Here is a 25195-nt window from a genome sequence, read left to right as displayed (position 1 = left end):
AAGGGAACAGCTACTCACTTCAATGTTCTGGCCTGGAGAATTCCATTGACAGAGGAGCTTGTTAGGTTACAGTCCATGGGGTCACAAAGAGTGACTTTCATTTACTACAGGTGGGAGAAAACTCTTCCAAATAAGTAAAATGCAGAGTATCTTAACACAGTATCCACTTTGTTATTTAAATTGCTTTCTTTCCCATAAAACTAAGTGCAATGGAGCAAAAGTTCTGTGTTTGTCACCAATCCTTTATTGAAACTGGTAACTTACACACTTTATAATAGAACAACAAAAATAATGTTCAATATATACAGCCTTTGCGATGGACTATTTGACTATACACAAGGCAGAGTGATAACACAGTCTAATCTTCATAATAATTTGTGCACAAAAAGACACCCAACAGACAACATGTGAATGTTATACAGTGAAATGACATCACAGGTCCAGTGAAAATTCAGCCTAATACAAAACGTACTCATCTATTGCAAATGACATCTCTAAAGGCCCAGAGCTTGTTCAGTAGTAATTTTACCCAGAGTCTGAAGCAGAGATTTGGTGTGTGGCTATAAGTCTTTTAAGTGAGACCACCTCTGCAGACAAGTTTGCTATCCCCTGCTTCAGAAACAAATTCTCTGGGTCAGAGACTTTGTAACCACTGTCTTTCACTTCCACCACTCCAGTTTTGAAACTATTCTGAATTTTGCCATTAAGTTCTTTTTGATGCCAGTGTTCAGATTTGAGAGACCAATCTTGAATGTTAGTCACTTGGACTGAAAAGGGAGTGAGAGAAGAATGTACCAGGTTGGGGGTGGTATGCTTCTCGAGTTCGAAATGTCTCTTCGACGTCATGTCAACAGGAGAGGAAAGTTTTTGCGTGCCCTCAAATTCATGATCGAAGGCTTCCACTTTTATCTGCATGGCTTTGCCTTTAATCCGAAGCTTGTGTGGCAAGGCAGAGGAATTCACTTCTGGAACTTTAACCACTGTGGCGTGGACACGCTGAAGTTCGACGGGAGAGTGGATCGGGCCCTTGGGAACCTGCTGCTCATCTTCTCCATCGGATGACTTTCCTACTGCACCTTCATCAGTTTCCGATGTCCTCGGAGAGTTACTGGAGGACCGGTTGACCTGCAGCAGAGGGGGAGAGTGCGAGTATCCGGGAAAGGAATTCCCCATGTAGTTCTGATACACGGCCCCCCGGTAGGCACCCCGGTCATCTCTGGGTTCCCTGGCATAGCTCTCCAGTTCCATTGGCTCTTGCTTGATGACCTGGAACTTGCTTTCTGGGCTTCTGCAGCCACTCTGCACAGGGCCCTCCTGTGAATGTTCTAGCGAGGATACTTCTGAAACATCAGACAGAGAACTCTGAGGAGAGTGCTTGATGACAGAAATGCAACTGCTGGCCACCATCGAGGGCTCATGCTCATCCACAAAGGCGCTCACAGTGGATTTGGAAGTCTGGTAGTCTTGAAAGTACACAGCTGTAGAATTACTGAGTTTCTGAATCTCCTGGGCGTAGGCTGTTGAGCTAATTAAACCAAACTTTAATTTTAGGGAAAGCAGTTCAGCTTTTAAAGTGGCGTTTTCTTCTCCCAGTGCAATGAGTTTGTTCTCCAAAACCAGGTCATTCAGTCGACGTTTCTCCCGGGACCTCTTGGCAGCTTCGTTATTTTTCCGCCGCTTTTCCCAATACATGGCATCTTTCTTCTCGTCGGGAATGAATTCCCGTTTCCTCCGACATGCTGAGGACTTGTTTTTCCCCACACTTCCTTCACTGAGAAGGAGTTCTTCCCCTGTCGTCAAGTCTTCGGAGACTTCGGTCAAGGCAGAATTAAGCACCATCATCTTGTCCACACTGGTACCAGCATCAAGAGATGCCTGCTCCTTCTTGATGCTCTGCATTTTTCTCAGCTGCATCAGCTGCACCTTAACGTATATATGCAGTGCAGGAGAAGAAGTTATTTCCTCAGTATTCTCAAGTGCTTTAAAAACTGCAGTTTAAAATCCATCAATATTCTTCCTTTTGTTCTACCATCCAGAATAAATCTCTCCCGCTCCTCTCGCTGAATGAAGTAGGGGTCTTCTAGATGACCTGCAATACACAAAGAGAAATAGTTATCTATTTGGTAAATATTTATTACCAGCTATGTACAAGAAACTACACGAAGCATTGAGGGGCAATAGTTCTGTCCTTCAAAGAGTTTACAAGTTTGAAAAGAAAGTAAGTACCCAAATACCTATACTGTAAAGTTGTAAAGGACAAGTCCCCACTGAGAACGGTCAGCAGGGGAATATGTGGTCCAGGGGAGTGAGAAAAAAGAACAGATCTGCCCTGGGGAGAAATAGAAGGCGGCTGTGTTTCAGGAGAAAAAACAGTGGGGTGGGGCATGTGGGGATAGGACATTACAGGAAGGAAATGACAGATCACCTCTGGTTAGTACATTTTTAAATAGTACTTGCATCTTGTGGGGCTTCTGAATACCTTTAGATAGCATTTATATGACTGCCAAGCAAACCAGTTCACCTCATAAAAGGAACTTTTCCAAGAAAACCCTTTTAATGTCAGTAGACAGATTCTGTAATTATATGGAAAACAGAAATGGAGCTAGATTTTTATTTCCACAGAAACAAAAATAAAAGTCACACAAACAACTGAGTTGTAGTTGTTTAATTCTTATGTGGTTTATGTCACGGTCATTCTGCCAAGTGACTCAGCACACCTGAAAAGGACTCTTCTCAATAAAGCTGTCTCTTTGACACATTTGTGCTATGAGAAAATGCTTTACTCCCCCCTGGTTCCCTCAAATTCATTTATCACACATTCACTTAAAGTTGTAGCATCTACAATGCCTTTTTTGATCCCGATAATTCTGTCATAATAGATTTCACTGATATAGTAGTTTCAGCCTAAAACAAATGGTTACTATTCAAAGGGATTTTTTTTTTTTTTAAGTACAGTGCCTTCTTGAAACTTAAAATTATTTTAAACTGAGAGCATTTAATTATGGAAAGAATTTCTTTCCATTTTACCAATTAGTTTCAAACAAGATATAAGAACTCGAAAACAGGACTATCAACTAGCTTCCTTTTCCACTGATGACAAATTTATAATCTGAATTTGGCCTGACAGGAGATAATAAATCCATATTAGGCTCCAATAACAATCTTTTCATGGTGGTTTCGGATCTGTGTTTCTGGACAGGGTTTCTCTGCCTAGTTTTCCAGTAGGTTATACTTTCATGAAGGAGATATGGTAAAAAACTGTTTATTCAGCACTATCTGTATATAGCACTCTCTCCTGCCCCATTAGAAAAGATTTAATGTTTTCATGTCCCTCTTTCTTTCTTGTGCATAGTTTTATATTGACTAATGAAGTTTAATTTTATCAGTTGGAAAAGCCTGCCAGCTTCTTGTGTCTTTTCAAGAAGGAATAGAAGGAATGATGTAATCACTTCAGGATCATCAAGGATAAGGTTTAATGCCACATTTTCGTCCATCAAACTGAGCCAATGCAAACAGTGAGTTGCAATTCAGCAAAACTTAATGGTTATGAATACTGAGCTTCTGTTTGTCTTTGATAATATCTTTTAGCGGGAAATGAAGGCAACAAGTCTGCCACAGCAGGCAGTGATGGTGTGAGAAAGGGAGCTTCCTAGTTATCACTTAGTAAACAACACTACTTCCTATATTTGCACTTAACACTTCTTGGTCTGACATGAAAACTCCTTTTCCTTCTACATACTGAATGGATTATTTTCTTCTGTCAATAATTTGTATTTCTTAAATCTGTTAAGTCCTCCCCACTAAAATCAAATCAATGCTGAAGCAAGAGTAAAAATTCCAACTCCAGGAAGATAACTATATTGAAATTTTCCAAGATACATTTCAAATCTCCACTGTACCCCCAGGTACTACTATTTATTTCCTTGTACACTATGATTCTAAGTATTGTTTTCACTTGACAATCTTTCTCTTCCATGCATTTTTAAATTTATCCTTTCCTTGGAAAAAAATTAAATTCCTTCTACATTTCATCTAACCTATGAACTGTTACAGTTATGCTTTTGAAATGCCCCACCATTCTGTCTGTATTACTCTTTCTAAACTTTTTGTTCTTTCATCATTTCATATCCGTTTCATCATTTCAAACCTACGTTGAGTGAGTTGAGGCTCTGATTTCAATCTCTTGTTCCAAAGAATCACGCTGAGTCTAGTGTGAGTGAGGGCAGGCAGGCAGCCCTTGCCACACCACATAGAGAAAATAATCCTACTTCTGTTTAACAAAAATATCTCACTCACTCGAAAATCTCTTAACCCACTTCCATGTGTCTAAGTACTGTATGTCCATTTTTTCATCTCTATAACTTTGTTTGGTATGTTCAAAACCTGCAGAAAAATCTCATTTCTTTTCAGTTAATCTTCTTCCAATTTCAATTTCACTAGGTATACTAGAATCTGGATTCTTCCCTCATCTGCACATAATAACTGCCTCTATGATTCCACCAGCAAATCACCACATACTACATAAGGATATTTTCTATAATATTATTTATCAAATAACTTTGCTGTATTGAAAAGAATTTATTAGCAGTTCAAGATACTATAGAGAGAGGTGCTGATTTTGTACAATGTTTATCTTCCTACATGTTTGTTTTGTATGCCCAACTAGAATACCGATTAGTTCAGGGAGCAAATTAATATATTTGTATCCTAGCAACAAACTGAACCTCTTAGGTGCTCGTCATTTGACTGACACTTATTTGCCTTACGTAAGAGAGCTTTGTAACAAAAACTTGCTGATACATTCTTTTAAATTTGATATTATTACATAAATTATAAAAGTTTGTTTTACTTGTTAAGAGAGAACTTCTCTTATTCATTACTTGTCTTATGCAACAGATATGGAGCACCTACTGTATATCTGGCACTGAGCCAGACTTGGGGCAGATAAAGATGGAAAGAAGAATCAAACTCCCAAGAATCAAGGGACCCCTTAAGTCTTTGGTGAGAGGCAGGCTCATGAATACAGATGAGCACTGTACTCACGCGTGGGTGTGGCAAGAACGTTGCCAACATGGGGAGTCAGTGTACGTATCACGTTGTTTCTAGCCACGCGGATTTTTTCTTGGTATGGTGACAATAAAAACAATCATTACAGGTGCCATTTACTCAATACTGACTATGCAACAGGCACCCTGAGCCTGGCCTGTCATTATTTCACTGCCCTCATAATAATAACCACTTTCAGATGAGAAAACTAAGGCTGGGAGAAGTTAAGCAACTTGCCCAGTGTCACACAGCTAGTTAGGTGGAAGAGCTAAGATTCTCAGTTCTGTTCTTCTCATTTCTGTGTAATATATACCCATTTACTAAGTGATTTGGGGGCAGCAAAGCACTATTAGATGTCGCCAGAACTTCTTTCAGACAACAAAAGTACCATCTGGAACTTTTCTCCATCTTCCTCAAAGTTGTTCTATATCCTGTGATTATTTAGTGAATTGAGAAAGCATTCTAAATTTTCATCTCTCTCTAAAATTTTAATCTCCTGGCAGTCCTATATGCTAAAATAAATGAGAAGAAAAGAAAAGTCACAGCTGTTGGCATTGTCATCTGCGATTTTTTTTTTCCCACAAACCCAAAATATATCAATTTTCAACATGGGGATAGGGTACAGTTAAAACAAAGACGACTGAGCGACTTCCCCAAGATCATGAAGCACTAGAAGGCAGAGATGTTGAGGGGAGAGAGCTATCTGTGCCTCAACAATAAATTTAAAGAGCATGCAAAGGTGGATTGCAGTGCTTTCTAAAAACATCAGTATTTATGTTCAACTAATACCTTTATTTCAGATTCCAGTGTTTTCCCTTATGATTAATTTAACAGTCATTTCACCTCTGCCTCAAGTTTTCAGATCACCACTAACGCTGTGTTGTATCAGTCACCGCTAGTTTCCTTTCTAGTGAGTAACTGACATTAAATGCCAATTCTATGATGCTGGTGTGTTCAGCACGATCGGTTTCATTACACCCATTAGATAATATGGCTGCTTCTTAAAAACACAAATAAAAGAGAAATTAAGAGCAGGAGTCATCACATTCCAATGACACATTTTCCCACACCTAACACGGACGTGCCATTGCTAATTAATGCTTTTTCATAGTACATCACAAGATTTCTATAGCCAGGAGTTGTTTCGTAAGCCCAGATTTAAAATTCTACTTAAGTCAGATGACCTAAATATTGTTTTTAATTAAGATTAAATTTGGTTTAGAAAATTCTCTAAACAAATAAAGCTTTACAACACAAATTCTAGCCCTAGCTTCTTTTTGAGGAGGGACCTTATGACTTATGTTTACAGTAACAGACCTTTATCTTCCCTGGCCTCCAACACATCTCTCAGGGAAATACTAGTGGACAATTTAAACTTATTTCAAAACAAGAAAAGAAACATTTTGTTTCAAGCATCTAAAATCTGACTAATAGCTTAGACATTAAAACCTACTTTGAAAAAATTTTATTATCTCTTTAAAGAGACTGCAAATTGCTTCTACTCTATACTCTGATTTTAACATTCTGTCAATACAAGATGAAATACTATTTGGTATGCCCAATGATTTGGAAATATTTTGACAGAATTACCTCATTTTTCCTCTACTCTCTGAATGTACTATTTACACTCTCAGAGATATAGTATAGATACCATTAAAGAAAAAAAATCTTTTATGTTAAACTACATCTCTCCACTAGGAAGACAACGGCTTAGTCTTGAGATAAGTGCCATTTTAGTGAAAAAAGATAAAGTTAATGAATCAATTCACAGTTCTTTAAACTAGTAATACTAGCAAATATTAACCTACATTTTCTTCCTGTGGGTAAAATTCATGACGTGATTGTTTCAATAAAATGCTTTACTTTCTTTTCCTGGATGAAAATAAACTCTGGGGGGAGGGATGAAAAAACTAAGGAAACACTGAAGTTGCACGAGGATCTTCTAATCAGGCTGAAAAATAAAATGTTTTTTTCAATTAAGAAAACTATGTTAACCCTCATAAATGCCTCCCATTAATAATATAATTCTGTCTCTAGTAACATAGACTTCAACCCTGAAGTCAGAGAGAAATGTATACTTGATCAAGATATGAATACACACATAAACAGATTCTCACACTCTGCCAAAATCTATCCTATAATAGCAACAAACTGACCAACATTTTCTATTCAGGTACTTCTGTAAATGAATGTGTCAAAACCAGAGAAAGTTTATGATAAATGAAAATACTTCAAATTCCTTGCTCTCTCATCTTCAACAAAGGGCTACTTGAAAATTAGATTTAAACTTAATAAGTACAATGACAACATTGCATTTTACTATAGCACTGATATAATTTACGGGATTGAAATACGAAATAGTATAGTATAACCTGACTTTTTTTTTTTTTTTTTTTTAATAAAAAGAGTCCACTATTTGTAACCGAGCTCTTAATGGAAATATTCTGAAGACTACTGGGGGTAAATGTATAGATGCTAACACAACCAAACAACTTCAAGGCTTGAGGGAGGGGAACTAGAAGGGTGGGGGTGATGAAATACTAATACATTAACAGCAACAAAAACATGTGCAGTCACTTCAAAATGGGGGCCATCTGCTTTCTTGAAACTTTCAAAAAGATAACTTCTCATTAACTAGCAACTAATCTGAAATCCTAAGGGACACCAATAATCATGAAGTAACCCAGTTATAGGAAATTTCTGCAACAGGTAAGTAATGCCAGAATACATGCAACATGTGGCAATGATGGGGAAAACAGGGCGCGTGCGGGGCTGGGTGAGAAAAGGGTATGAAAGGGCAAGGTTTTGAATGTTCCTAATTAAACTGAGGAGTCATTCCAGTTTTCCTCAGCTTGACTTTTTGATTTCTTGTTCACTTTCTTTCCCAGTGAACAGACGATTACACATGTCATTTGCTATGTGCCTCATGAGCAGAACAGATTATTTTAAATGTTTATTTTTAGTGTTTATTTGAAGGCTACTTAATTCCAGTTTTAGATCCCTAGAAAGTTAATTAATAAAAGACACCATGTTCTGAGAACTAAAAGGCTTATAAACACCATTCTGCTTCCAAGGAAAATGAATGCTGAAAGCACAGATTATTACAAAAGGTATCTAGTAAATCTCTACTAAACTTTCTTATCATAAAAACTAGCTAGCATACTCTAATTAAAACCATATGAGAAACAGTGTTTTTTTAACTACAAGAAAGTTATTTGTAATGAAATTTGAGAGATAATTGGGGTGGTGGTAATATAACTTCATTTTGAAACTGAAAAGCTCTTATGTAATGTCTGTGATCAAAGGTCAATGTCTTTCGACATTCTCACACAAGTCCAATCTGGATAAAAATCAACTCAAATGTAATTTAGAAAAATAACAGGATATCAAACAATGTGTTAACCCTGTGAAATACAGGCATACCTTACAAAAACAAGAAATGAATATTAAAGGAAACTTCAATTACATTGTTTCTGTCATATTTTGAATTGAATCCCAAGTGTGCTCTCATTCCTTAATACAAATTAAAAATAAACAACTCTGAACAGCATCAATGCCATCTGGATTACAATGGAAATAATGAAGTATGTGTGATTTTACTTGGGTAAAAATAAAGTCTCGGCAATATGACTGTACCTTTTCCATTCTATGCTGCAATCACATTCACATCTCGGAACTGACTCTATGGACCAAAGCAAGGTCAACTAGAAATATCCACTCAGCTGGTGAGTCAAGCATATTGCTCAACATGGGAAAGGGCCCAAACAAAGGGTTTTAATTTTCAGGTTGTTGCATCACAGTGATGTTATAATTGCACTTAGCAAAGATAAGTCTTTAACACAGAAAAGGAAATTGTTTCAAAAACTCCAGTGAGCTTGCACTCATACTCAGGGAAGAGACAGAGGCCCCGCCCACCCCCCTCGCCTCCCCCGCAAACCCATTTTTCAGGTTCCTGGCCTGGACTGCTAATCAATTTCTCCTAAGGTCCACTTTCTTAAGTCTAAACTGGGGATGATAATAGAACAGTCAGCACAGTGCCTGGCACAGGCAGGGTCCATGTTTAGTAAATACTAGCTTATCATCTCATTTCTGAAGAATAAGCAGCATCAAGGCAACGATTATGATTAGTTCCAGGCCTAATTTTTGCCTCTTGCAATTCTTAGTGAAGCACTGTTCTATGTTACAAGGATAAACCAAATGAAATTTAATTCTACGTTAATCGGTCAACCACTGACAGTTTCATGGGGCATATCCTAGGGTTTTAACCATAAAGGATGCACACACTCCCTCCCAGGATAGCTCATCTGTGAGGTCTAACCAGCCTGTGATCTCAGACTGGAATTTTAGATCCAGAGATTATCCAGGCCCAGGAAAACCATCAAAAGAAGTCAAGGGAACTGGAAAAAGACAGCTGTTTGGCCCTTTTTACGCCATTAATGCTACCATCAACTCACCTCTCTCTCCTTTAAACAGTTCCCCCAAACATTAATCCAATGACTTGGGAAGTATGAGGTTCTGCAATCCTGTCAAGAATTTCCTTCAAACTAAAATTACCATTAAATGAAATACCAAATAGTTTTGAGAGAAAAATTAATCAATACTAGAACAACAACAACAAAAGCACAGTATTTCAAGAAGAATCTTTAACTTTAGGCTTAGTTCAAACTTCAACCCTTATTGCAGAGACTTAGTGAAAAATAAAGATGAATATTAAAATACACACACACACACACATATCTGCTTCCTGGTCACTTAAATCACTTAGACAGGAAGCATTTACTGAGCTCCCCACAACTCTCCAGCTAATTAAACAGGTTTTAGTCCCTCAGTTTACCTCGGAGGCCTATCAGGGCAGTGCCCAAGACTGGGGCCTGGGACCCAGCTCTTCTGAGCCCAGAGCCCGTATTCCTAGGTAGCACTTCACTGTTTCCTAGCTACTGACCTGCCTGAAACTCAAGAAAAACCATTAGGGACGGGGGTGTAGGATTTGATCCCATAGAAGCCAACTTTTTAAACAATACACTTTTCGCTGATGGCTTTTAGAGAACCGTGACGCTGCCCTGAATTTACCGCCATTTATTGCATGAGCACAGTCTCAGAAGACTTATTGCCAGGATGAAAGTACCGTAGTCTTACTCAGCAAGACAGCGGTATCCCATCCACACAAGTGTTGTGATTTTTTAAAATATTTAACTCGGGGGGATTCGAGTTCTCTCTACTCTAGCCACATAACTAATGTTCAAAATATATATATATCGACACAAAATATATATATATATATATATATATATATACACTTGACAGTCAAGTTGGGGTCCTCCTTGTCATTATCAATACTAAAGCGACCCCCCACCCCCACCCCCAATTTTTGTGGTCTGTTGACATTTGGTGGTTTTCTTAGGTCTTTTTCATTTTACAAGAATCGGAAGCGCTCCTCTCGGACACACAATGACGCTTTCTCGAACAAAGGTGTCGGTGGTGCTCAGGGGCTCAGCGCGCAAAAAGAGCAAGAAGGCAGGCCCCTGGAGCAGCCCGGGCCGCGGCGCTGAAGCGCTCAGGGGGCCGGGCAGCCCTCTCCGCGCGGAGCAGCCTCGCCCTGGGTCCCTCCAGCTCGCCCGGCTCCGCTCCCCCAGCTCCAGCTGCCCTCTTCTCTCTCCCTCCTCCCTTCCCCTTTCCCTCTTTCCGCGCAAGCGAGCCTAGGGAGCACTGCACTCCCCGGCAGCGGACGGTCCCTCGGCGGCCCCCGCCCGTCCCCCGCGCCACGCCCCCCCCCCGGGCCCGCCCCCGCCGGGTGGGCGGCGCAGCGGGGCCTCGGTGCAGCCTAGACCCCCGCGCCAGAACAAAGGAATGTGGGGAGGGGGCGAGAAGGAGGAGCGCAGGCCGCCTTGCAGCCCGGGTCCAAGCGCCGCCCAAGGGCGCTCCCTGCCGTTGACCGAGGTCCGCGCCCGCCACCCCCACACCTCCCCCCCCAACCCCCAGACCCGAAGGGGCCGCAGTTGGGAGGAACGCGCTGGGAGGAAGGGAGCACCCCTAAGGTCGCGATCGGAAGGTGGCGCTACGCGGCCCCTTCAGGCCCAGGGCTCCCAACCCGAGCTCCTGAGTAGGTCGGGGGTCTGACACTGGGGCCCTGGAGCAATATTAGCTTCTAGGAAAGCGACTTCAATTACTTGGGGCAATAAATTTGTTCCAGAGGTGAATCTCCGTAATCTTTGTCCCCTTCTCTGCCCGCTCCCCGCCCCTGAAAAACCCTCCACAACCCTGCTCTTTAATTATTTTACTATTACATTAAGGGGAAACGATCTGGCATATACACACGATCGTACACACATATTCACACACACACTACATAAGAGTCCAGGAATAAATTTAAAATCTGAGTATATTACATAGTCACATAATTCTCACATGAATAAAAATGGGACATCCATTTAAAAAAATACAATCTACTAACCTATATCTGTTTCCCATAAATCATATCTGGTCTGGACGAAAAAAAAATGTGAAATAATACTGTGGCCTCATTCGCTGTTATTTACAAAAGCCAAGACCAAAAGATGACACTCGGTCATCCCCTGCTGTTCTCAGGGAACAGCACTTTCCTAAAGTGTCCTTTAAAAAGATAAATGGGAGTCAGCATCCAGCAAATCACCGGGCTCTGCGAAATGCCTTCCTAAAAATACAATCTTATCAAAGGTCTCTCGGAAGGCGTGGAGTTAAAACTACAGCAAATGGCCTTGAACTTGTATTTGCACACAGCCCTGGAGAAAACACCAGAAATAGCGCTGTGAGGCCACAATTGTTAAAATGCGATAGTTAGGGCTAAATTTAGAAGAACGCACATTTCATTTAGGGCAAAAGACGCACATTCGGCAACAGGGGCAAACTCAATGCTTACCCAGTTGTCTACTTGCTTGTTTAAAATATCCTTTTAAAAAACTGTTACAGTGACATTTTAAAGGCTGAGATTGTCCTACTTTCTTTGTAGCAAGATTATAAAATCACGTAATTAGCTCCCTCTTCCTATGCTCACTGCCAGCAAATTCGTCAGTTACATAATGCAACATTTCCAGGAAACTATTATGTGCTGTCTTGTCGTGTCTGAAAAAAGCAATGACAATAAGGTGAAAAAAAGGGCTGATCGAACGGAATGCATTAAAATTAGGAAGGTGGGGAGGTGAACGTCACAATGGTTTGTCCCAGATTTAAAAAGAATAGTTCAGAACACCAAAGGGACGAGCTCGGGTAGTATCCAAGATCAGAATGCAACCCGAGGAATTCTTCCTTTTCTGTTTTGTCGGAGTGTTAAAAAAAAAAAAAAAGACACATCCTTTTCGTTTGGGACGTAATATACAGGCAAATAATGATCTAATATCCAACGCTGCACTACAATTACCAAATCATTGCCCACGTACGCGCACATTCCCACATTAACCCTTAATCCTTGCCAGTATTTCACCGTGGGCAGATTATGCAATGTATGCAAGGACAAATCCCACAACCTCCCCGAGCGCTGGTAAAACACGCTGACGACAAACAGGGTGGAAAACGTCTGTGCAGACTCAGCCGCGGACACAAACAAACGCAGCGCAGGCATTCTCTGAATGCCGTCACCGTTCACGCTACCGACGCTCTTTCTCAACGAGAAAATCAAGACTATTCCCCACTACTCAGCCCCCTTCCTCTCCTCCGCTGCCAGTCCCACTGAAGGGACCAGAAAGGAGAGAGCGCAGCCCTTCCCCACGAGATGGCTCAGCCTCCCCGGCGCTCTTCTCTACCAAAACATCAATTTTCCTGAAATCAGGAGACATTATGCAACAGCAGCGGGGGGAGCGCAAGCCAGCCCGGACTACGTGCCGGAGCGAGGGTGCTGCAATCAAAGCAGCCACCTTAAGGTGGCGAGTCCCCTCCTGACAAGGCAGCAAAAGTTTATGTAATGAATGCCCCGCGCACACTCGCAGCCGCGGGCCAGCCCCGCGCACAGCCGGGCCCCACGCACAGCCCGCCCCGCGCCCAGCGCCCGCCGGCCGCGCGCCTCAGGAGCCCGCGGGGAGCCGGGCGCCGGGCCCCGGCCAGCGGTGGGCGGAGCGCTTACCGTGATCCTGCTCTCCGGCTGGCGAGTCGGGGCGGCGGGAAGAAAGAACGGGGGCCAGGAGCCGAGCCGACGGCGTTCGGAGACCGGGGTTCGGCCGGGCCTCCGGGGCGGCAGGCGGCGGTGAGGGCGCGGCGCGGGAGGCAGGCGGCGCGCCTGGTCCGCGGGCGCCGTGGCCGCGCCGGGAGATGTGTGTTAGTAGGTCAGTTCCGAGCGCGGCGCTACGTCGCCACCCGCCAGCCCCGCCGTGACGGGCGGCCCCAGCCCCAATCGCCGCGCCCGCACCCGCCCCCAGCCCGCCGCCAATGGCCGCAGACGGCGGGGGCGGGCTCTCCGATGCTCCGCCCCACTCCGCCCCCGCCCACTCCTCCTCCCGGCAGCGCCACCAGCACCCGGCCCGCGTCCCTTCCCGGCCGTGGTCACCACCGCCGCTTGAGTACCGGGAGGACCAGCGCTCCGCGCCCCGCGCCCTGCTCCAGGGTTGCGCAACGGCCGGCGAGGCCGCCTCGGTTGGGGCGAGCCTGGGAAGGGGCCGGAGACCTCCGCCTCGCCGTCCGGTTCCCCTCACCGCTGTCTTCACCCTCGCGGTCACCGAGGTGCCTCCCTGAGCCCAGCGACCCTTGCTCGCTCGCCGAGGCGCGTTTTGTTTCCCCGCACGCCGGCCTAGCTACCTGTTGCTGACCGAGTACCGGGGCTGAGAGCCGCAGGCCTCTTCGGCCGGGGCGTGGCAGGGACCTCCGCCGCCTCCTCCGCGCACACTCCTGGAGGACCCCTCCTCCTGGAGGTGGGCGAGAGGGAAGGCGGGGGCCGCTGGCGAGCGGCCAGGACTCCGGGCGGGCCGCGGAGGGGAGAGGGCCAGGCAGCGGATCAGAGCCCAGGGTTGCTGCGTAGGCAGCGGTTACAATGCTCCGCGCGCGTCTCCACTGAGAGCGCGACGGCCGGGAGCGAGGGGTTGGCTAGGTGGGGAAGCGCAACGCACGAATAAATGTCGTTCGCTACACAATTAGGACGAAGATGACGGCTGCGAAGTTTTTCCATAATATGACTGGGAAACCAAGCTGGCGGAGGTCCATCTGCCACTCCCCCAATCCCCCTGGCCACGCCGAGAGTGGCTGCCCGGGATGCGGTTTCCCGGGCCCGGTGCGCCCAGCTGATACGCCCGCTGGCGTTTGCTGCTGGGGCTTGAGACGGCCGTTCACGGCCTCCTTGATCTTGAAGCTAGGAGCAAGTCTGGCTTTCTGCCTCTAAGTGGTTGTGGTTGGCTTTTCCCTCAAATTCTCTGGCTACGTAAGAGACATAAAGTGATAGGAGAAAGGGCACCTCGCAACGAGTTAAGTCATGGAGCTACATACTGAAAAGGCACGTGACCTACACAGGGCTCATTTGCACATAGAGCCGCAGTGCCTGCCTTTGCGAAGGGAGCCATATTCCTGATGGTGATGCACAGACTTGCCCAAACAGAGAATGTGGCAGGTGCAGAAGGGTCTCCTGGTCTGCTTGGACTATGTGGGAGTTGGGCTAAATGCCTTTCACGAGTGCCCACTTATTTTTTCCTATGATAAAAACTCACTTTTTAGAAAAATAAAAATCCGAACTAAACACCAAAGAGTAGAGTGAACACCCCCCTTCCTCCAGTTACCATCACCGACCTCCATCATCAATAGAAATTCTGCTTGCTGCTTGTCTGTTTTCTGTCTTCCCCATTCTCATATTACAAAATTATAAGTACCCGAAGACTGATGCTTAAACATGCTTATTACATAGCAGTTAGGTTTTCGGAAGGCTTTACATTTCAAACTATTCTCCAAGGGCAATATTGTGGTTCAGAACACACACATGTTCACAATTCATTTGGTCAAGTGTAGACTTACCAACAGGGCCCTGTCAACGCAGACATTCGGTAGGGGTTTTAGCATCTTCCCCAAATTCACCTTTTCAGATGCTCACCAATTCGAGAAGCACATCTGTGTGTGGCTTTTGAGTCAGCTACCTATATTAGACATCTATTTCAAAGAGTTGACTCCCATGATGAAAATGAATCCTGATTTTAGTTTGTATTTTCCACTTCTTTCACTTTTACTAATACATTTCTTTTTTTCCAAATTCTCATAATGCCCATTGTAGCTTTGAAAATCTCTTAGATGAAATTAAAACCATATGCATGTCAGTTACCTTTTTCAGGGTTATAAATGCATCTAGTCCCTAGAAGTCCAGAGACACTAAGAGCATATCACCCCAACCCCAATCTACAAACATGTCCACATTGTTCTGTTTTTTAAATAGTTTTGCAGAATTCCAAAGCTGTCCTAGAATGGGTAGTGTAGTGTTAGTTGCTCAGTCACGTCTGACTTTACTTCTGCATGGGCTGTAACCCACCAGGCTCCTCTGTCCATGGAATTCTCCAGGCAAGTGGGGAGCCTTTCCCTTCTCCATGGGATATTCCCCACCCAGGAATCGAACCCAGGTCTCCTGCCTTGCAGGTGGATTCTTTCCTGTCTGAGCCACCAGGGATGCCCAGGATGGGTAGTAAGTAGCCTTATAGAAAAACAGCTTAGAAATTCAAGAAAGGTAGGGGAAATGCTTGGAGTCATCCCAATTGGTAATAGAGGAGGAATTCTCTGAATCTGGTAACTGGTTCTTTATGCTGAATTTTGAAAACTTTTGTTCCTCTAATTACTTGAATATATTTGAGATTGTGCCTGCATCATTTTTAATTGCCATCTTACCTGGAAATCATATGAAGCATAAAAGATATCTGTGATACCAGCTTAGAAAATAACTCTTTAGCTCCTCCTGGTGATTAAGAAACCACTAAAGAATATAATGAAGGATCTGTCCCCATGACTCAAGAGGTGATGTGTCCAATGTTATACCCTAGAACATTCACATACTAGGCAAGCACTTGCAGATTAACAGGAGTAAATGGAGCATACAAACTGAAACATTGGAAACAAATTGCTCAGGTTGGGGAAGCTTCCAGAAAGTCAGCATGAGCCAGAGTGTAGAACAGGCTTGCTACTAGGTCCTTGAGAAGAGGAGGAAGAGGGGTCTGATTGAAGTAGTGAAGTCAAAACTTCCTTTCCCTCAGTTCCTTTCAGTGCTGGGGAGGAATGAGGGAAGAGAAGATCAGGACTGTGATGAGAACTTCTGGCAGAAGACAATGAACCAGCCTCATCTGCTTATACTACCAACATGCTTTCTGACTGAGTAAATATAACAGCAGACGGGAATGACTAAGAATGTGACCTTTTCTTTCTGAAATGGGAAGCACCCTACAATAGCATGTGTTTTGAGGGAGAACATACCTAACAGGACATATGTATTGAGAAGTTTTTACCTGGGGCCCCTTCACACAGGGATAGCAGCTGCAAACTGGGCTATCTAATGAGAATTCAGGTTTCCTGTGTGTGGACCATGGCAGAGAAAAAGAAAATGCCCCATCTAAAGGAAATGGGGGCTGGATGTTCTCCCCTCTGATGGAGGAGTTCTGAAGAGATGCCCCAGGGAAAAGGAGCTTTGGAAGCTGAAAGACAGGCACCCTACCCAGCGATCCAGATTGGACAGCTCCACCTTATGTGTTCTAGATATTGGCTTCTGGCTTTCTTTGCAGAAAACTTTTCATAACTAAAAATCCTTTGGGGACCTCAGGGCCCCACAGCCAGCATTTTGTGTCCAGAACCCTTGTCCTTCCACTGCACTGTGTTTTTTTAAGTCTCTTGTGTCCTTTTATTAAACTTTATGGACAGAAGGTGAAACAATTTCTGGGAATCCATAGGTTATAGTTTTGTTTAGCTTTTGCATTGAGGCTTTAAAATGTGAGATAGTGTGGAAGCAATGGTCAATGCTGGTCACCCACAGGAGGCCTGCCCACACCCATCAGTATGCAATTTATGCTGATGTTTTGACCTAATGAGTCATTGAGTATTCAGGCAGAAACTTCCTGGAATGGCTTTTTTTTATTTCCCTCGTGTACTTTGTTTTATTTCTACACTTCATGTTATTTCCAGTCCTTAGCCTTGCTCTGCTCCTTCCCTTTCCATTCATCCACCGTTGTTGACCTTTATTCTTTCTGCTTTTTTTTCTTTTTGCATTTTTTCTCTTGATTTATTTGATTCATCCTTATTTTTTCCCTTGACCTTTACTCAATCGTCAAATCCTCATTACTTCTTTGGATTCTTTCCTCTACCAACTTTCCACCCCCTCTTTTCTGTTGCCCTCTACCTGGCCCAGCCACAACCCAGATATTGTGAGCGTTCAAAATTTCCACTCTGTCTTCCAGCCTCAGCTGCTCAGTCCCCCTGCTTCTGCCACATGGTTCCATTAGTATACTTGGCCTTATTCTTCAAAAGCTAGTTTTTGTGGGAAATTGAGTAATAGAAGATGGTCAAATAACACTCACCATGGAAGTACAGTCTTTATGGTAAGTTGAAATGTGTCCTATTAAATGGCGCTTGCTCAAGCTAAGAAAGAAATTGGATCTCTACAGTGATTATATGATTTCCCCAGACAAAAGCAGCTGATGGTCTGAATATGTTTCAAAGCATTTATTTCCAAAAAGACCCAGGAAAAGATCAGAAAGAGGTGATTTTGCAAACGAAGAGAGAATGTTGCAAGTATACCATTACAGAAATTGAAATACGTCTTCAAATTCAGCCGCCACAGATGGCACGCATTTCAATTAGCATTTTTGTTCACTCAGATTCAATGGTCTATGTGAGTAAAGGTGTCAAAATAAAGGAAACTAACAAAAAAGTAGAAGAGAGACAAGCAAATGTACTAAAAATGATCAAGACTTGGGAAGCAGCTAATTGTGTTCATTGCAAAACCTGCAGTGATGGAGCAAGCATGTAGCAGCAGTTAGCTGGTGACTGGGACACAGTTAGCTGGGTTACAAGAGTGTGAAATATAAAATTGTGAAATGTGTTCTAACAAAAGTCATTTTACTAAGAATAAGAGATGACACGTCCACTTTGCAATGCAGCTCCAGCCACTGAGGCAAACCTTATCTAAACATTTCTGCAAAGTCACACAGAGTCGTTCGCTGGAAAGAGCCAAGGCTGCAACTGAGGAGGCTGGGGTTCTAATGCATTCCTTACCCCAGACTCGCTAAGGGAATCATCCTGTCTTTCTGAACCTGCTTTCTTCATATGAGGCCCGAGGGAGTTGGGCAGATTCTCTGTAGCATGCCTTCTGGCACGGCAACGGGGATGATTCTTCAACAGAAGCCACAGGCATGCAGTGCAGAAAGGAAACCTTGCAAATCTGGCATTTTCAGAGACGCTGCCCCAGGTTAATGCTGGCTCACCCGCAACCTTTACTTTTCCTAACTGTAGCATGCACCAGAGGAGACGGCACTGTGAAATGTATACGATGGATTTAGAGACAAAAATTGTCCTCTGCAGGTGTGGTTTGTTTCAACAAGAGATTAAAATGAATGTTATCAGTTTGGTAGATGCACTAGAAGCCCGGAAATTGGGTGCTTGACCACATTTCTGGTCTTCTGAGAAACTTCCAGTTTAATAGACTCTGAGCAACTCAGCAGAAGTGCGTGAGACGTTAGCTCAGCCCCTGCTGTGTGATGATCTCTGTAAGCGGTACACACACAAGTGTGGAGGGTTTTGCTGGGCTGGTGGCCTGTTGGGATGACAGGAAAGCAGACACTGAGCCAGTCATCCAGACCAACAGGCAATAGAGCCCAGAAGTGAGAAGCAGACAGTGGTGTGTCAGAGTCGCAGCCCCACCGCTTGCAGGCTATATGGCTGGGGCCAGATACTTTCCTTAACTGCGTTGAGCCTTGGTTTCTCCTTTTGGCAGCCATTGATAATAATATAATCAATCTCATCAAATTTTTCTGAGGATAAGCTGAGCTAAGATATGCTAACTGCTTAGGAAAGTATCCAATATGAGGTAGTGATTCATGTTAGGTATGATTGTTATTACCCCGATCAAAATTTGTCTGCATTAGGAAAATGGTATCATCAACTGAAGATGTGTGTGTATATATGTAGGACTCCACACATATATGTGAGTGTGTGTGCAGAGTGTGGATCCCTATTGATTGAATATGGACAATGAATTCTGAGGGATAGTCAGTCCCTTATTCAATTCACTTCAACAAGTGCTTGGTTACATCTTTTTTTAAAAATATATATATATATTTATTTTTAGTTGATTGATGGTTGCTTTACAATATTGGTTTGATTTCTGCTATACATCAATGTGAATTAGCCATGGGTGTACTTATATCCCCTCCCTCTTGGACCTTCCTCTCACCTCCCACCTTTCCCACCCCTCTGGTTGTTACAGAGCCCTGGTTTGAGATTCCTGAGTCATACAGCAAGTTTCCTTTGGCTATCTATTTTACATATGATAGTGTATATACTTCCATGCTACTGTCTCCATTGATCTCACCCTCTCTTTCATCTCCCCAACCCTGGTCCATAAGTTGGCTAACTATATCTGCATCTCCATTGCTGTCCTGTGAATAGGTTCATCGGTACCATCTTCCTGGATTCCATATATATGTGTGCTTGGCTCCATCTTGAAGAGAGTATACCAGAGGTGGATAGGGACAGAAGTTCATTCATTCTTCCATTTAATTGACCATCTTTTGTTGAGGCATTCCTGGAAAAGATGAAAGAGGAAATCTGGCAGTGGGAGAGCAGGTGAGGAAGGCAGACCAGGTCCAGGCCTGGGGAACCCCAAGTGGTCATGCCAATGAGGCTTGTGTGTTGTTCAGGCAGGTAGAGCACGAATAGCTTGAGAAACAAGGTCTACCAAAGAGACACTGTTGTACAGCAGAAACCGACACAACATTGTAAAGCAATTATCCTCCAATTAAAAATAAATTTAAAAAAATTTTTAAAGAGACACAAATGTTTTAAACATATTTTTATGTAAAATGTCATACAGAAGAATCAGTGTGAGGGAGGGGTTGAAAGGCTGGTTTCCAGAGCTCAACAGCCCTGGATTCCATAGATCTCTACCTCATGCTAAACAATCCTGGGTAAGTCACGTGAAACCCTGGTGCCTGTTTCCTCATCTAGAAAGTAGTATGATAATGACCTTATACTTGATCCTAACATTGTTGAGAGGAGAATGTGAGGGGATTTCTGGAAAGCCCTGAGTGAAGTGCATGGCAGACGGGCCACTAGCATTGGTCAGGATGGAAGTAACTTCAGACATATAGAGACAGAATGCCCAGCCACGGGGCTGTGTTTACATACTAGTTTTCTTACCCAAGTGTGATAGAGGACCTGTAGGCCTCGCTGCTCCCTGGGTAGCCTTGCAGACATTCAGAGCCGGCTGTAGTTCTAAAGGAAACAAAGGGCTGGGTGTTTTCTCAGAGCTGTCTGCTAGGCAGGGCCAGCTGGGAGTGGCAAACAGGGTGAATGCTGACAGGAGAGAACTAGAAACGAGTTCTTCATTCAGGTGTAAAGAGCCGAGGTGGCAAGGCATGGGAAGAGGGGACAAAGAAGATGACAAAGAGGCCCTAGAGGAGACAGGCAAGGAGGCAGAGACCCATGGAGTGGGGCCAGGTGAGCATGATAACCCCCAATGACCAGGGAGTGCCAGATGTTGGGTGTCCTGGGGCTTTGAGCTGTGGGCCTCCCTCCCACGTGAGGTCTCCCCTGAGATGCTCCCCTTTTGCTCCAGAGAAGGAAGCTGTGTGGTTTCTGGAGGGTGAGTGCAGGTGTCAGCATCAGGGCAGGGAAGTGGTCCCCTTAAGGATTTGTGTGAGTGCCAGCCATCCAGTGAGATGTCTTGTGAATGCCAGGCAAGTGTTTCCATCCCTCCCAAGTGCACCATAATAATGGATTCCTCTAAGGCACCACAAGGGCTTCCCCAGCGGCTCAGCGGGTAAAGAATGCAAAGCAGGAGACACAGGAGATGCAGATTAGATCTCTGAGTTAGGAAGATCCCCTGGAAAAGGGGAATGGCTACCCACTCCGGTCTTCTTGCCTGGAAAACCCCATGGACAGAGGAGCCTGGCGGCCTACAGTCCAACGTGTCACAAAGAGTCAGATACAACTGAGCAGCTAAGCACAAGGGCTAAGGCACCACATTGTTTGATGGGTGTTGTCTGTTTTAAGGCGTTTCACCCATGCAGAGGTGAGAGGTGTTGGGGCCAGGAGTCAGACTTGAAAGGTTGTTGCTGAACCACAAAAAGACACTGGGATTCTTGGCTTCCGGAGAAGTATTCAATCTGGGGCCAGAGACGATGCTTGATTGCTCAGAGCTTTTTGTGCAAGAGTTTTATTAAAGTATAAAAGGGATAGAGAAAGCTTCTGACATAGACATCAGAAGGGAGCAGAAAGAGTACCCCCTTGCTAGTGTTAGCAATGAAGTTATATACTCCCCAATTAGTTATTACAATGAATAATCAAAAGAATATCTGGAGGTTGTAAAGACCTCACTAGACCTATTCCCATAATTTACATTTTAAGATAACAGGATTAGCCAGAAGGTTTTTTCCAGAGACTGTCCTCGAGCAGGATACAGTATTGTTATGTAATCCTAAGGAATGTAGAGGGGGAAAAAAAGTTTGTCCTTTCTGCCTCCATGAGAATTCCAGACCCCTCTCTCCTTGGAGACCCCTGGACTTCTTATCAACCTGTCTAGGAAATGACTCTCTCAGACTCAGGCTGCCCCTTTTTGACTGCCCGAGGGCTCAGTGCCACACGGGAAACCCGCCATCCTGTGCAGTTACATGCTATGTGACTTCTTCACCCAACCTGGGGACACAGCTCAGCTTGACACTCTATGGTGTGGAACTGGGCATGAAAGGGTTAACTGGGCAGGAAGCTGAGGCCCATGTGACTTGTGACTTCTGCCTCCAGGTGGTGTTCTTACCTGGAGTGCTGCCCCTTGGCCTGTTTGCTCCCAGCCATCTGTGAGTGGTTCCTGAAGCAGGACTCATGCTACCCCATGACTTGTGCCACACAGGATTTTCCCCTAAAGTACAAGAGGATATCCACTCCCCTTAGAAAAACAGCAGCTGTACAAGCCCTAGCGTGGGCTCCTTCTGGATTCCCTCAGCCTCAGCTAGCCTCGGCCTCGACTGCTTGCCAAGTGGAGAGACCTAGTCTGGGAGACCTTCACCGCTCCGGGTATCTCTGATCCCTGTGGGAGTGTGGCTGGCTACCTTCTGGCTTTCATGCACCAGGTCCGGCAGATCCTGTAGATGTTTGGGCTCCATCACTTAGGAACTCGAACAAACACAAAAGCTGGGGACTGGCCTTTCCCAAAAGCTGCTTATGGGGCAGGTGACACCACCCCAAACCGCAGAGTATTTGGTGCATCTTATGGTGGAATTCTGAGCAGTGAGAGGCAGGAGATGGTACCCACAATGCTTATCAGCATGGTGATCCACATCACTGAGCAAGGGCAGGGTTTGCTTAGGAAGCCCTAGTCAGCTTGGTGACACATCACTGCCTATTATTTTCCCTGCTTCTATGCATCCCTTTCCCCCACCCCCTTGCAGTTCGAGGGTTGGACCTCCCAAGAAAGCCTTTGTGCTCCATTTTCTTAGAAATCCAGGCCCAGACACCTTGTTTTTTCTCTCTTCCAGAAACTGCAGAAGATACAAAAGGCAGTAATATTCTCAAAGATAGGTTTCTTGATAATATATACCTCATTTAAAGGAGCAAACAGAGAAGAACAACATCCCTGGTGGCTCAGCGGTTAAAGTGTCTGCCTGGAATGCAGGAGACCCGGGTTCGATCCCTGGGTCGGGAAGATCCCCTGGAGAAGGAAATGGCAACCCACTCCAATACTATTGCCTGGAGAATCCCATGGAGGGAGGAGCCTGGTAGGCTACAGTCCATGGGGTCGCAGAGTTGGACACGACTGAGCAACTTCACTTTCACTTTCACTTTTCACATTTAAAGTAGCAAACAGAAAAGAACAACATTTTTAAGTCTTGCAGAGAAATTGGTGTCCAGTTTTCTTATATGTCACAGGACTGGAAGGGTCCTCTGCTTTATACCCCAGAAATGTTGTTTTGTTTCTTGCCAAGAGGTAATGCTAGTACAAGTAATAGGGCTTAAACAAAAAAAGCATGAGGTTGTCAGAAAAGTGTCAGGCAAGTCCTCTCCAGCACTCTTTTTGGGTATGATATGCGTTTGTTAAAAGACAATTGCTTCTTTCAAGGAAAGCTATGACAATCCTAGAGCTGCAAACTAAAGAGGTTTGTGTATTGAAAAGCAAAGACATCACTTTGCTGACAAACGTCTGTATAGTCAAAGCTATGGTCTTTTCAGTAGAAATGTACCAATGTGTGAGCTGGACCATAAAGAAGGCAGAGCACTGAAGAACTGATGCTTTTGAACTGTGGTGCTGGAGAAGACTCTTGAGAGTCCCTTGGAAAGCAAGGACATCAAACCAATCAATACTAAAGGAAATGAACTCTGAATATTCATTAGAAGGACTGATACTGAAGCTGAAGCGCCAATACTTTGGTCACCTGATGCAAATAATGGACTCATTGGAAAAGACCCTGATGTTGGGAAAGATTGAAGGCAGAAGGAGAAGAGGCTAACAGAGGGATGAGACGGTTGGATGGCAGCACCGTTTCAGTGGACATGAACTTGCAAAAACTCCAGGATATGGTGAGGGACAGGGAGGCCTGGCATGCTGCAGTCCATAGGTTGCAGAGTTGGACACGACTTGGAAACTGACCAAAACCAAATGCATTTGTTAAGTTTACTGGAAACTAGTCAGATAAATGGATATTTGTTGTTATAAAAGGAAAACGTTTTAAAGTTATCAACTAAAAAAGATGTCTTATAACTAAAAAATATCTGTGTTTGCTATAGACTATTTGAAGAGTATTCCTTTTCAGGATAATTTTAACCATTACCTCACAGTGGAACAATAAAGACGTTCAGTTTAAATAGAAAAATAAAAAAGAATAACCATTATTACCTGAAAACAGCAATGAGCAACAAAACATACTCTCACTGTTACAAGGAAGCTGTTATTTAACACGTCTGTTAATCTAAAGTATGTAGGCAAACTAAAGCTTGTAGAAATAAAAGGAGAGTTCCTGCCTAGAAAGTGCTTAATAAACGTGAAACTCTTTCACTATATTTAAAATGTTATATTTAAGTATATTCAAAATATAACTGAGGAAAGGTAGTATTTATAATAAGAATATAATTTATAATAAAAAGTGGTTAAATAATCAAAAATACTACATCTGCTAGAAAAGTACAAGCTGATCTATGTAAAGGAAACTATTAAACACTGAATAAAGACATGAAAGGAGATGTATACATGAAGAGACTGAACACATTTCTGGATTAAAAGAGTCAATGTTATTAAGATTACAGTTATCCCCAAATTAACCAATAAGTCCAAGTGCACCTACTCAAAATTCCAATGGATATTTTGAGAAACTTGAAAAGTTGATTCTCATTTTCCAGTGGATGGTTAAATATTCTAAAATAATGGAACTGACTTTGAAAAAGAAGAAATACGATGAACTTATTTGATTTATGAAACCGGATATTAGAACTGCACTAATTAAAACAATGTGGCATCAGTGAAATACAAATTGATCAATGAAATGGAACTGAAATTCAAAAAAATAGATTCATTTCACATCTAAATGTAAAATCATAAATGATAAAGAAGGTCATTGCCATCAAAGACCATATCAGTGCTGGAAATACAAGTTGTTCTTGGTATTTTGGACAGAAGGTGATTTAATATAGGAAATTAGATGTTTACAACACTGTTGGGAGAGCTATGGGAACATGTTCAAGGCTGGGTCTCCTGGAGTAAGGATAAGAAGGGCTGATACAGTGGGAGCCATAGGAGCTAAATGAGACACTGTCACCAAAGCTGTGTCAGAAATAAGAAGCCTTGCCTTTGCAACTGTCTGTCACATTTAGGAAACTGGACTGTGGTGTCCAAAACTTAGTCTGGGAATTAAAAGTGACATTAAGAAGCTGTCCTTATCATATTACTTTTGGATTCCCAGGAAGCTGGCAGATGGGCCCTGGAGGACTAATGCTAATGGCAACGTACAAGAGCCATAGGAAGATGATTGTCTTC

General features: G+C 43.6%; 1 protein-coding gene and 1 non-coding gene across 2 annotated transcripts; one reads left to right on the top strand and one right to left on the bottom strand.

The window, feature by feature from the left end:
* Window positions 222-13353, bottom strand: NFIL3 (nuclear factor, interleukin 3 regulated). The gene is made up of 2 exons (XM_018052510.1): window positions 13139-13353; window positions 222-2089 (listed from the first exon to the last, which is right to left on the bottom strand). Exon 2 carries the CDS (start codon window positions 1912-1914, stop codon window positions 526-528), a length of 1389 nt encoding a protein of 462 aa, XP_017907999.1. The 5' UTR covers window positions 1915-2089; window positions 13139-13353; the 3' UTR covers window positions 222-525.
* TRNAS-GGA lies at window positions 22802-22873 on the top strand. Its single transcript has one exon. It is a non-coding gene; the product is annotated as a tRNA-Ser (tRNA).

The sequence above is a fragment of the Capra hircus genome, chromosome 8 (assembly GCF_001704415.2).
Source record: "Capra hircus breed San Clemente chromosome 8, ASM170441v1, whole genome shotgun sequence".
Lineage (NCBI taxonomy): Eukaryota > Metazoa > Chordata > Mammalia > Artiodactyla > Bovidae > Capra > Capra hircus.
The sequence above is the reverse complement of the archived record's forward strand: the minus strand, read 5'-3'. Positions and strand labels throughout refer to the sequence as shown.